Source organism: Perna viridis, chromosome 2, assembly GCF_037379345.1.
Source record: "Perna viridis isolate PV_CMFRI_1.1 ecotype Kerala chromosome 2, ASM3737934v1, whole genome shotgun sequence".
Taxonomy (NCBI): Eukaryota; Metazoa; Mollusca; class Bivalvia; order Mytilida; family Mytilidae; genus Perna; species Perna viridis.
Genome location: NC_142446.1, coordinates 33,805,848 through 33,819,594, shown reverse-complemented (window position 1 = coordinate 33,819,594; position 13,747 = coordinate 33,805,848). Strand labels below are relative to the sequence as shown.

Here is a 13,747-nt window from a genome sequence, read left to right as displayed (position 1 = left end):
ATGTCTAGGTTCAGTGTATTTTTGGTACTACATAGGAGGTGTCGCCATTTGACCCAGAAGTGGTTAGTGAGACCTTAAACATTGAAGTTTTATGATCTCCCTTTGAAAGCAACTGACATTCAGCATGCCTAACATGACAGAGGCAGATCAAGGGGTTGTTCCAGGAGATTGAACCCTCATCTATCAGAAACAGTTAAATGATGGTGTTTTAGCATGGCTTTAGTGAGTGCATAAAATACAGTCATTAAAGTGGTAGTCTTAATAAAAATCAGACGCGAGGTGATTCATGCATATCAAAAATCCACCAAAGTCAGTTACAATCAAACCTTGGTAGCTGGAACTCCAAGGGACCACTGAAATGTGTTCGAGTTATCGGGAGTTCGAGAAATTGAAGTTCGTATATTTCCAGATTTTTTTCGTTGCCAGTCCGAGTTTGACTTTATCGTTAGAAATTGCTTACTTCTTACGAAGTTGTGTTAGTTCGTGGATCTTTTTCATTCACTTTCAGAAAATTATGTTGATTTGTGGACATTAAAAATGCTAGCTTCGCTTTTAAAAACGTTCACAATTCGAGTTACTTGGTCAATAATTTGTTTTTATTCGATTTTCCTTCATGCTTTCATCATCCCAACTTCAGAACATTCTTGAACTTCAATCAGTACTATGTTAAGATCAAAACTACCTAATTAGTGATGACTTAAGTATTATCTGTAGTTTACTAAAATGACACTGACTAATGATAGGGTTTCAGTTTTTCACACCTTTTATTACCCAAGCTAACAAAATGGCTGACGAGTTCAAGTTAGTGAGGGTTATTCTCAAAGATTTATTACTGAACAGACCGACTAGTCCGTTCAAGTGTTCAAGAAATCTATGGTTATTTATATTGATTATATAGGAGAAAATTTTGGTACTTTGAATTGTGTTCTAGAAATCCTGGTTGTTCAAGCCATCAGAGTTCGAGCAAGTGATGTTCAACTGTATATTTCTTGTTCAGAAACAGTTGCTGATCACATGACCAGTCTTAGCTTTTCATTTGGCTGTTGCACTTTTGAGATAAAAAATATATAGATTGTTCCTGAAATAGGCATACTGCAAGAGTTATCGTTCTTGATTTGGTTTGATTTGGTTGATTTTTGTAGGAGAAAATGTCTGATTTTCTAAGAAGTGTAGATCTGAATGCAGAAATGATTACCATTTATGTGAATGCATAGCATTTGTAGACTGAAAAAGCATTGTTTGTTTGGTGGCTTTTTATACCTGTAAAAATGAATCATTTTACCATTGGTAGTGTCTGAATTTTATGTGGGCTGGTACCTAAAAAATTCATGTAATGTCATAAAGCAAAATAACTTATTCTGATGGAATTATAATCATTCATCTGTCAAGAACAAAAATTATCGATATTTACACAATGGATCAAGAGATGTTTAAATTTGCTGGAACTTATAAAAAAATAGCTACCTCAAATTGGTCTGATGTTATACTGGAGGCTGAGACGCTCTTCCATACACCTCCCTCTGCACCAAAGCCATCTGCCTTGCGTTTGGATTTTACTCCATGTTGCATTGCTGCTTTGGCCATATCAAAGTCAGCAAATCTGCCTTTTCTAGCAGCCTCTAGAGCTGAAAGTGGCAATTTTCCTGCAATCACAGCTTTCATTATGCTTCTTAAGAACTGGTGGTTCTTAAATGCTCTGTATATTAGTTCATAATCATCATGCTGAAAGGAAAACATGAGTATTTATTCCCTTGACCATATCAGCAGACCCATTAATGTTTCTTTTTGACAATCCATTTTTTTGGCCAAATTTATTTTAAAACATACCACAGAACCCTGAACTTTGTAATTTTTAACATATGTATAATGAAGTTTCATTACCCACAGATAATACTGGTAATTTGAAGTAAAAATTTGTAGAAACATTAGTGAATCCACTAACATAAACAACTATATATAGGTGACCTAGAGATACATTTGAATGTCCTACCACCGAACATTGTAAAAAAGTATAAAATTACTACACTGGGAGAATACAAAGTCACCAATATCAAAACAACAGTACATTTCCTATACCTGTCAACTCAAATTTCAAGACAGCAATTCTTAAGCATCCTTAAGACACTCCACTCTGACCATGGAGTAAAACCCAACTCAACCATATGTTAATGGAAAAATTCACTTTACTGAGAAGACAACAAATCAAAGCATTGATCCATACCTGTAAACTCAATGTCCCAGACAGTAGTTCATAAGCATCCTTCAGACAACCAACTGCCTTCTGGCCATGAAAGAAGACCTCACTCCTTCTTTGCTGGGTCTCTGTTGTTTTGGAGTCATCTGGTTTGTTTCCTTTGGCAAAACCTTTGATGTCAAACTCTATAGTTTGCATGGTACTTAATCTTGGTGTGTCTTTCTGTGAAAAATTATAAAGTTAGACCAAATGAAATTCAATTTCTTGATTCTAGGGCCCTCCCACATCTTTTTTCTGTGCCTTTCACCCCTATTTATTGCCTATATAATAATATAAACACAAACAATAATTTTTTTCAGGCTGTAAACAATTTAAAAAACATCCTTATCCATATTTTTAAAGGCAAGGTAAGTGCTTCCCTTTCTCATTAGTTTTCATGATAATGGCCTCAGAACCAAGAAATTAACTTTGTTTGGCTCATAATGGTAAATGCACCTTCACTCTCAAATTTGATGGTAAACTGAACAGTAAACCCTTGTTAAACCACCATCTTATGTCGGAGCACTTTTATAAATGGTAGCATATCTGCATTGGCGTTAAAATGAGGGACAATAAATCCAAAACTTAAAGTTTTAATTAATGATGAATGGAAATAAACCTGTATTAGAGAAAGTGTAATTTTTATTAAAGAACCTATGTTAAATCTTGTGAGAAAGTTATCATATTTTCATGCTGTTGTTTTATATAATGTCTGCAAATTTCAGAAAGTCCATCTTCATCAGTAAGTATAACAGTTAGTAACAGGAAACATCCATCTGTTTGATGTGTTGAGCTTGGAAGATCCCTGTCAACACTGACAAACTTTGTTAAGATAAGTTGTGCTTACAAGAAATAAGGACAAACAGGGTGATTCCCAAATACCCCCTTAATCTTTTTCACAGGGGAAATAAAGGATTGTCATGGTAAAATCTGGATTTGAAAAGATGAATTTCACTTTTATTAAAGTGGAGGAAAATCAAGTCTGAACAAGAGGCTCCCAGGATCCTGAATCACTTACCTGGTTAAGTTTGTTTTCAAGAGCAATTAATTGAACAAAGAGTTGTCCAACAATATTGACTCAAGAAGACTTTGGTAGGACTTATCATAAGGATCATTTCAGCAAGTTTACATCATTTTTATCTTTCAAGGGCCATAACTCTTACAAGAAGTCCCCTGATAACTTTGATCCCTGAAGTCTTTTAAAGGCCTCCTAATAAGGATCATTTCGGCAATTGAAAGAGTTGGGCTAACCCTAACAGTTTTGGCAATATATGCAAAAAACTACTGTCTGACCCCTATCTTCTATTTTTAATACGCAGGCCATGTTTTTCAACAAATCAAAAATTTCCACATCAGTTCTACGCAGGATACCCTAAGGAACATTCATACTAAGTTTGGTTCAAATTGGTCAAGCAGTATCAGAGAAAATTTTTGTAAGAAATAACATTAAAAAAAAGCAAAAAAAATGCCGAAAAAAGAAAATAACTCCAACATGGCTTGGGTCTCACTAACCACTTCCAGGTCAAATGGCCACCACTATGTAATACCAAAAACACACTGAACCTAGAAATATACATTGTAAGTGCATTATTTGTGTGTATTCTGATCAAAAGTAGTCAAAATAAAGCTGAGAATATGTACTTTAAAATCATATTTGTAATTTACTACAAAAGTTTATGAATATTGTTTACAAGTGTGAGTAATTTGCTTCCATGCTGTCAGTTAGCAGAAAAGGAAAAAATGTTGATTTTCAGTATTATTTATTCAAGTAAATTTTGTGAAGAATTTCTACGATCATCGTACAATTAGCATAATGATTTTGTAAGCCTTATTTTCCAAGCTTCACAATGGTATGCAACTTTAAGATGTCATTTATCCTGGGAATTCACAGTGAAACTTTGAAAATTACTTGTTAATCATGTAAAGTAATGGAAATGTAAGAAGTGGTTAGTGAGACCTTAAGATAATTAAAATGAAAACTTGACCAAAGATAGATCTCATTATGCTGATCACTTTTGCCCTTTCAGAATCTGGCTAAACCTAACAGTTTTGAAGATATATGCAAAAACTACTGTCTGACCACTATGCTCTATTTTTAGTAACAGCGGCCATGTTTTTCAACAGATCGAAAGTCCCCACATCAGCTCTATGCAGGACAGCCCAAGTACCATTCATACCAAGTTTGATTCCAATTGGTCAAGTAGTGTCAGAGGAGGAGAGTTTTGAAAATTGTTAGACTATGACGGACACCAAGTGATGGCAATAGCTCACATGAGCTATAAATGTATTATCACATATTTGGAAGTGAATAGGATGTTTTTTTAATAATGCTGAAAGTTGCAAGTCAATATCATAGTAAAGCTGATAACTAGTTATTGGCCTATTGTGAATGGCAACTTCATCAATATCAGCCCATCGTCAACAGTAACGCCATCATTAAAGAAAGCAGTGTTCTGATTAAGCAAATAATTGTTTTATAATTAAAGAAATTACATTTAAATATGACTTATAGTTATGTGTAGTGTTTTTGTAATGAAATCATGGTAATAAGACTGCTATGCATATCCGTATGTCCCTTCCCACTGCAAAAAAAAGTTGAAAATTCAAAAGCCCCACAACTTCTGTAAAATTTGTCCCAAAAAAATTGTGGTGCAAAATTATCAACAACATATGGTGACTGTACAAAATATGAACAAATTCCATTGAGAAGTTTCTGAGGAGTTGCTTCCACAAAGTGTTCCAATAGTGTAATATGTTATAAATTCAACAAAGTCCCATAGCTTCTGTAAAATTTGTTGAATCAAAATGGCAGTGAAAATGATCAGCAATATATGTTGACAAGAAATCTTACAAACTTCAAACAAAATCGCTTGAGCTGTTTCTGAGGAGTTACATCCACAAATTGTCCCTATAGTGTAGAATGTACAAATTCAACCAAGTCCCATAACTTCTGTAAAATTTGTCAAAACAAAATTGTGGTGCAATATGATCAAGTACACATGGTGACTAACAATCCTACAAAACTTGAACAAATTCTGTTGAGCTGTTTCCGAGGAGTTGTATCTACAATGTGTTCCTAGTGTAACGTGTGTAAATTTAAAAAAGTCTGTTAACATCTGTAAAATTTGTTGAATAAAAATGGCAGCGCAATATGATCAACAACATATGGTGACTAGCAATCCTACAAAATTTGAACAAAATTCGTTGAGTGGTTTCCAAGGAGTTGCTTCCACAAAGTGTCCTTAAAGTATAGAATGTACAAATTTAACCAAGTCAAATAATTCCTGTGAAACTTGTCAAATCAAAATGGTGGCACAATGTGATAACTTTAAATGGTGACTAACAATCCCATAGACTTTCCACAAAATTCATCAAGTGATTTTCGAGGAGTTGTGTCCACTAATGTGATGAATGCACACAGGGACACCAGTATTTCTATGTCCCTTCAGTGATGCATTGGGGAACAAAAGATTATGACATTGCATGGTTCCATTTTGTCCCTTGTATCAGCCCTCCACTCATATCAGTTGTTGAGCTCTTGTTATGGAAGTCTTGTGTTGTTACAAGGGCAGCTATGGAAAATTGAATGTAGTAATCTATAATTACTCACTTCTTGATCTGGACCAATCATATCAGCCACTAATTTAACAAACTGAAGGATCTCTGTCATTAGTTGGCTCATCTGCAAATAAAAGTAAAATTAATTCAAAATATATCGCAGAGCTTACCTATCAAAGGAAAATACAAAGACCACATTCATATCTAAAAATTATATTCAACTTAAAACCCAAGTACAATTCAGAAATTAAAGGGATAAAGGCAGGTAAAAAAAAAAAGAAATATGAATGGTAAGCTATAAAGGGTTTAAAAAAGCAGAATTACCATTCAAGAAAGGAAATTTCTATCAATATGGATTTCCAGTGTTAAAGATCTTTTAAGTGTTTTTGAGGCCCTTACTCTACTGTCTTAAAATATACAGAATCAACTCAGTCACACTTTTTTTCCATGACAGTTAGAACATAAGTTTCACCAGACTTTAAAAAATCCTTAGATCTAAGAACTGTAAACTTGGCAACTTTACCCTTCCTTGGAGATCACCCAGTTTCCAAAGTTTTTCTTCCCTTTCGGACTGTGCCTCAGGCATAACTAGTTCATCGGGTAATTCCTCCTCTATCATTGATTCATCCATTCCTAAAATGGTATCTTTGTGAAGTGGAGGAAACTTGTTCACTCTTTTCTTAAAAAGAATGCCAACAAAACAAACCATAGTTTGGAAATAGAAAGAAATTAATTTCATGGATATGCAATGTTCAAGTATTAAACCAGTTTCAGTCGTTCAGAATTAAGGATTTGCTTTAATTTGTAAAGAATTCTTTAGACTTATTTCTGCATTGTTATATCCTCCAGAAATTAACAATAATATCTGAATTGACAGTCCAATATACTATTGAGCAAAAAGTCAATGACCAATGAAAATACATGTAGGTTGATGATATTAAACATAATTGATTAAATTAAGTAAAGTAAGTAATGAAATGACCTTCAAATAAATATTTCAAATATTCTTAACTATTTTTTGGAAATAAGAAATGTAAATTAAGCTTTTTAAATCTGAGAAACTTTGAAAGAGTTATCTACCTTTTTACTGGACTGTCTGATCCTCCTTCCTTTTCCTCTTTGTCTGCCTTGGTCCTCTTGTAACTCAGCTCCTAGAGTTGGGGTTTCACCTACTTCTGGAGTCTGTAAAATATTATCAAAATAGTTTTACATTGTTGCTGTTCCTTGCAGATAGTGAAATTTGAAGTACAAAATCATTTTAATCTCAGAATCCCAGAAAATATACCACATACAAATAGTAGCATGATATTATGGTGTTAAATCACCTTACTTCATCTGATCACAGTACTCAAATGAACCCACAAAGTATCTAAAACAGATGATAGCATATCATCACTAAATGCCTCCATTGTACTGCCACAGGGAAAAAAAGAAAGTGCTCATAGTGCTAACCAAGATCTAAGGTGAATATTAAGAAACAATTCCTGGTTGACAGGCTTTATGCTTACTTTAACAAGGGTACCAATATGCACTATATTTTTTAATATTTTTCACCAAGCGTTAACAACGTGTAAAATCATGACAAAAAAGTGCATATCCATGTTAAAATAAGAATAAAGCAAAGTGTCCAGGAATTATTTCTTTTCTAACATGACAAAAAATTCATTCTGTCTGTGGCGCTCCTTAGGAAAACTAAACATTTTTGCTCTTCCAATTACCTCCCCATTTTATTTTTCACAATAAAGTACAATCATTTCAACTGTTTTGACACTAATTTTTTAAATATATGTCTACAATTATAATAAGAAGTAACATTTATAATAAGAAAACAAAAATAGAATTGTATTTACAAAAAAAACAAACCAACAGAATAGTGTCATGACGTCACATTATAAATGACCATGATGTGACGTGGATTTACATCATTCGATCACAGTGAAATAGCCCTGTTATGTTGCCAAACGAAGCTAACAAAATATTAACAAATCACGGTACTCTGAAACACATTTTATGCTTAGTGAATGACATTTCAATGTTGATTTGCTGCTTTGTCATGTCCTTCAATGCTTGGCCCAAACCATCATTTTACATGCGTCATACAACCAACTGGTACTTTAAACACATTCATTGCTAATAGGATTATCAGTTTCTCGTTTCGGTTCCTCTTTATACTAAATTGTTTTATAATTTAAAATCTCAGTTTTAAAATTCACAATTAAACCAATCTTCAACGATTATACCGTTATAAACCCGTAGGTATTTCTTAAATTATGCAAATGACATATTTTATGCCTGCTTTTACATGGGGGTGTCAAAAGAATAGCGGAACGTTTAACATAGGATATTTCTATGTAGTTCATTAAGATCTTAATAGAGGCATTTCTTAAGAAGTATTATTAACTTTGATGCTTTTATAATATTTAGAGACAACAAAGCAAACATGTCATGCCATGTTAGAATATATTTAATTCATAAATAAAAATAACAGATTATTTTAGTATGTTAAGCCAAACACCAAGCAAACCAACACAAATACCAAAGCTGGTTAGAACTCAAGTCATGGTAAAATGAGCTGACAAATAGTTGTCCAACCTTTATTTAAGGAAATTATTATTGTTTGAAAGTTAACCTATGGGGTTATAAAGGTCAATAGTTGAAAGATTGAGTATATTCAAGTTAGTAAGGGCTATTCCAGTCTATGGGGCATTGGAAGGTGCTTTTTTCCCATATCCGCACCCTTGAATGCATTACAATGAATAATGTCCATCAAGTATAAAACCTCAAGTTAAATTACTCTACCTTTTTACTTTCTGTTTGCTCTTCTTTGGCTGTATCTACAAAAGAGTCTTTCTGAAACAAAAAAAAATGATATACATTATTATAATATCATGGAGATGTTCTATATAGTAAAGATTTAAGTGGGAACGATAATATGACTTCAGTTCTTTTAAACTGTGAAAACAGAAACAGCCAAAGGCAGTCATTAATGAAAGGTAAGAAGTATTTCACACAAGGTGTCAGCTTTTACTGGTCCCAAAAATGACATATATACTGATTCAGCAAGATAAGCATCACCCTAAGCATACAACATCATACAACATTAATAAAGGTTAGAAGTTCCCAACTTGGAATAGATGCAGGGTTCAAGTACTAATTTAATGGCCCGGGCTCCAAGGCCCACTCCTTTTCTCTGGATGCTGCAGACAATAAAATACACAATAACAGCAGGTGCAAAGTAGTATTTTGTAACTCAATTGTACAATCTTAAACATGCAAACTTGTTATTGCTGAAACACATTCAGCATCAGCCTGATGAACTTGTAGTGAAAACGAACGATTTTTGACGGGTTGCATAGGAAATAATATGGCAGAAAGTTTTACACTGCATTTCAACAAAAATTTCAAATCAATAATCATTCTTCATCATTTTAGAACTACACAATAAAGTGTATAATATTGTTTCTATGATGTGTAGAATGTATTTAAAATCAACCAAAATTGTTAACAATGTAGTCCAATCTTTTTAAAGCCACATACCACATTTAAAATCAATCCAAAATTTTCTATTTCATATGGTGAAAAACGCCAAAGCCCCAAGAAATGGGAAGTTGATATCAGACAGCAGCCAAAATTGCTTACAATTCATGACACATCTATTGGAATATGAAGCCACACACCAAATTTGAAATAAATCCATCTACCGGATTCAGAGATAATTGTGACAAAATCTGGACGGATGTTCAAGGTGATTGCAATACCATCCACCTACTGAGTGGGGTATAATAAAACCCCTTAAGGCCTTTCTTTTTCAATAAGAAAGGAATTCATTTACCTTCTTTTTGTCTGCACCCAAAGTCATACAAACATCTATACAACAATTTTATAATACACTGAGTTGCCAGATTTCAACATTGGTTTGGGCCTTTAAGGTACTACTAATTGTCTGCTTTTTTTTTATACATTCTTTGTTTATATTTATTTATTAATTCATTATATGTTTTACCTCTTCAGAGTCCATTTTCTTTTCTGAGGGTGTGGAAGGAGGTACTGACAGTCTCCTCTAAAATATAAACAATCAGAAACACAAATGAATTAATTATTCACCTTTTTTGATCACTTTTAAATTAAAAATGCAATAAAATGCTTTCTAGAAAAGGTCAAACCCTGAATATTTAGGGCAATAATGGACACATCATTCAAGCTTTATAATATAGCTCTTAACTTTCATTGTGATTGAAGGATTAAACTCACTTGAATCAAAGTGACCCATTTTCGGTCCCTTTTAATCGCAACCCCCTAACTCAATCCAAGCCTTATTTGGGGTATGGCACCTTGTGGTAAGAATTCAAATAGAACCATATTCTTATATTATCTTATAAGTTATTGTTCCGACATGTTTCTGTCCTCTTTTAGGTCTGTAATAACTAAACAGTCACAACCCCTAATCCCTGAGCCTGGGGTATGGCACCTAGTGGTACAACCCCTTAAATCAATCCCTGAGCCTGGGGTATGGCACTTATTGGTACAAACCCTTAAATCAATCCCTGAGCCTGGGGTATGGCATCTAGTGGTACAAACCCTTAAATCAATCCCTGAGCCTGGGGTATGGCACCTAGTGGAACAACCCCTTAAATCAATCCCTGAGCCTGGGGTATGACACCTAGTGGTACAACCCCTAATCCCTGAGCCTGGGGTATGTCACCTAGTGGTACAACCCCTTAAATCAATCCCTGAGCCTGGGGTATGGCACCTAGTGGTACAACCCCTAATCCCTGAGCCTGGGGTATGGCACTTAGTGGTACAACCCCTTAAATCAATCCCTGAGCCTGGGGTATGGCACCTAGTGGTACAAATTTAAAAAAGATTTACTATTACTAATAGTTTTTGTCTGGACATCAGGAAAATGCTCATTTCTGGCTCCTTATTCCTAAATAGTTTGAAACATAACCCCCAAAATCAATCCAAGCCTTCCTTTTGTGGCATGGCACCTTGTGGTACAATTTCAAAAAAAAGATTATGCACTTAAACTCAAGTCTACTGTTGATTACAACACAGACAGCAACAGTGTGATACCATTATATGACTGCATTTTTTTTGTGGTCATATATAAAGCCATTGATAATAATTCTTAACTTTTTATTAATGGCCGACTTACATTATCCTTCAATTATTAAAAAAAACATATCCAAATGGTCAAATGCCTCTTGTTGCTCCATTGCTCCACTGTCCTACATACAATTTTTAAAAGACATTTTTTGTTAATGCAAGGGCTGTATGATCCATTTGGATACATAAAAGACTATTCAAAACAATAAGAAAATCTCAGTTGTAAATATAGTTGTCTGTGATCTTAATACAGAGGAAATTATCCTCAGAAAACCAAACAATCCCTGAAACTGAATCTATTAAAAAAAATATCCAATGTTTTCTCCATTATATGTACATAGAGACAAACTTCCTAACAAACAAGAAAAATCTTCCTCTCTTGTTGGGGAAAACTAACCAATGACATGAGAAAACAAATCTGGTGATAACTTCTACATTCCAATTTATTTTTTGATGTAAAAAGGGTCATAACTTAAAATGAAATATACATCTGAATCTAGTCGGACATATATTATGCTGAAAGCCCTATTCAGTATTTAAATTAGTAGGTTTCCAAAAGAAATCTCTAAATAGAAGTCACCTTTCCCATATTCAATATATATGCTTTTTTTAAGAGTTAAAGAATCCTTGAAGAAATTAAAAACTTTCTACTAATAATTATTGAATGGTAAGTGGAACCTGATAATAACCTACCCTCATTAAACTTTATCATGGCTTGGTGACAAAAAATAGGAATCATAGAGCAGTGTCAAAGTTAAAAAGGAATCAATTGAGCTGTTTTTCTACAATAATCAAAAAACAAATGTGCGACTGACATATGAATAAATAGGTAAGTGGATGAAAAAAAACTTTTCTCATCAGTGGAGATAAAAATACACACTCATTCCACATAAATACCTCTGAGTCAAAACTAAACTGCATACGTAGATCTGATATCTCTTTGTAAGCATCACTGAGTTTAAGCTCAGTGTCTGCCAGACATTTCTGGAAATATTTCAGTTTCTCCCTCATTTTATTGAGCTCGTCACCTCCCATATTACTTCTAATGGACTCCTGCAATGGTCACAAAAATTATATTTATTTACAAAGTACTTCCTTCTACCACATTAAAAGAAAGATAAAAACAATTGCATTAATGTTAAAAAAAATTTATAACAAGTATAAGTAAAATTAAAATTTTAACATTCATTGTAAAGCCGGTCTCTGAAACCATCTGTAATCAGAAAATACCTTAGTTTAAAGACACTGATCAATATATCCATATGTTGTGCATTCTAAATTAAAAATTATCTGTATATAAAGATCACTTGTCTTATTTGACCATGATTTTTCTGTCCTTAGGTCTACAATATTACCAATTTAACACCTCAGAAAAGCTTAATGTAGTACAGATCCATCTAAAAATCATGCAAATTAAGAAAAGGTTTTTATTTTTTGTTTTCTTCTTAGTCATTTTTTAAACAATTCAAAATCCTTAACCAAGTTATATTTATGATAATTCAATGAAAAGACTACTACATTATGGACATATCCCCAAATGCATGCATCTTTAGTGAACATGAATTTAAAAGGCTCCATAAAACATATGGTTGTTACCTTCATAGATATAAAGCTGACCTCCCCTCTTTTCTTGCAGTTTTCACAAAGTCGAACACTAGACCTCAGTAGGCTTCAATAAAAAGAGTACAGATCAATCTTTTAATACTTTAATTCAAGAAGTGATTAAAAATATAAATAAAAAATAAAAATTTTCATGCTTTCTATAAGTTTCTATTATCTTCCCTGTATCAATTTGATCCAATGGAGCAGTGTAGCGAATAGACTTGTCACATTCTGAGACATTTGTATAATATTGATTTGTTGTGACAAGCATCATTAATTTGATGCTCTATCCTACATAATAACACCTAAATGAACTGTCCCGTAATACCATACATTGTGTACTGAGTTACAGCCCTAGATTATTCCTACGAGGAGGAATGATCCGGCCAGCGAAAGCTATATTTTTATATAGCCTAGCTGGTGAAGTGGTCTAGGGTGCTGGACTTAGTGCAGGCAGTGTTGCCATAGATGTCACAGTGGTACAAGTTTGAGTCCCAAGGAGGGAACGACCAAAAATTTGTATCGCAAATTTGACAGTTCTAACATCATTGGGAATTTTTCAGACCCTTCTATAAGTTTCTATATATACAATTATTTTTATTTTTTTTTTATTTTCATTTTATTATTCTTGAAAAAGATCTAAAATTTGCTATCTATTCCTGACCAGACAGATCTGGATTAGTAATTTCAGAGAGCGAGTCTGAGAGTCAGTAAACAGAGGAAGATGCAAACACCATCCAGCCCAACCAAAATTGCGAGAAGAGTTCCAATCTTGGCTGATATTAGATTCAATACCAACAAAGATGAGGACATTTGTCCTTGTTAATGATTGCGAGAGCAGCATAATATTGGGATGTGAAACGAATTTGAAATTTCTCTGTAGTGATATAGAAATATTAGCTGACAGCAATTTCGAATGTTGCCCTTAATTCTTTGCTCAGTTGTACTGTTTCCACAGATTTAAGAATGGACATTATATCCCAGTTGTATTTCGTTCACTTCCGTTGAAAACTGCTGATTGTTATCAGCAAATGTTCACCCACTTGTACAATGGCTTGACCTGACTAAAAGTATTCAAACCATGCATCTTGACTTTAAAGAAAGAATGCACACTGTTAGTCATGATGGCGCATGATTCAGAGTCTTGGCCTTTCTAAGGAGTACAAGAATTAAGGTGGTGAAATCAGTAAATGGCTGATACATTTCTTTGGTTTTGCCCTTCTAGCACCTGAAGATGTCAGAGATAGC

General features: G+C 33.7%; 1 protein-coding gene across 2 annotated transcripts in view; it reads right to left on the bottom strand.

Moving 5' to 3' along the window:
* Positions 1-13,747, bottom strand: part of LOC148624740 (uncharacterized) — a 56,691-nt gene that overhangs the window by 24,888 nt on the left and 18,056 nt on the right. For both annotated transcript variants that reach the window (XR_015919750.1, XM_088567601.1), the window contains exons 18-26: positions 12,494-12,566; positions 11,795-11,950; positions 9,795-9,851; positions 8,591-8,641; positions 6,872-6,973; positions 6,315-6,470; positions 5,844-5,915; positions 2,222-2,416; positions 1,465-1,722 (exon numbers count right to left, since the gene is read on the bottom strand). Coding sequence is in view for 1 of the 2 variants with exons in the window: in XM_088567601.1 (XP_088423727.1) it covers positions 1,465-1,722; positions 2,222-2,416; positions 5,844-5,915; positions 6,315-6,470; positions 6,872-6,973; positions 8,591-8,641; positions 9,795-9,851; positions 11,795-11,950; positions 12,494-12,566 (1,120 nt within the window). In the remaining variant the exon portion in view is untranslated. The remainder of the gene's footprint in view (positions 1-1,464; positions 1,723-2,221; positions 2,417-5,843; positions 5,916-6,314; positions 6,471-6,871; positions 6,974-8,590; positions 8,642-9,794; positions 9,852-11,794; positions 11,951-12,493; positions 12,567-13,747) is intronic.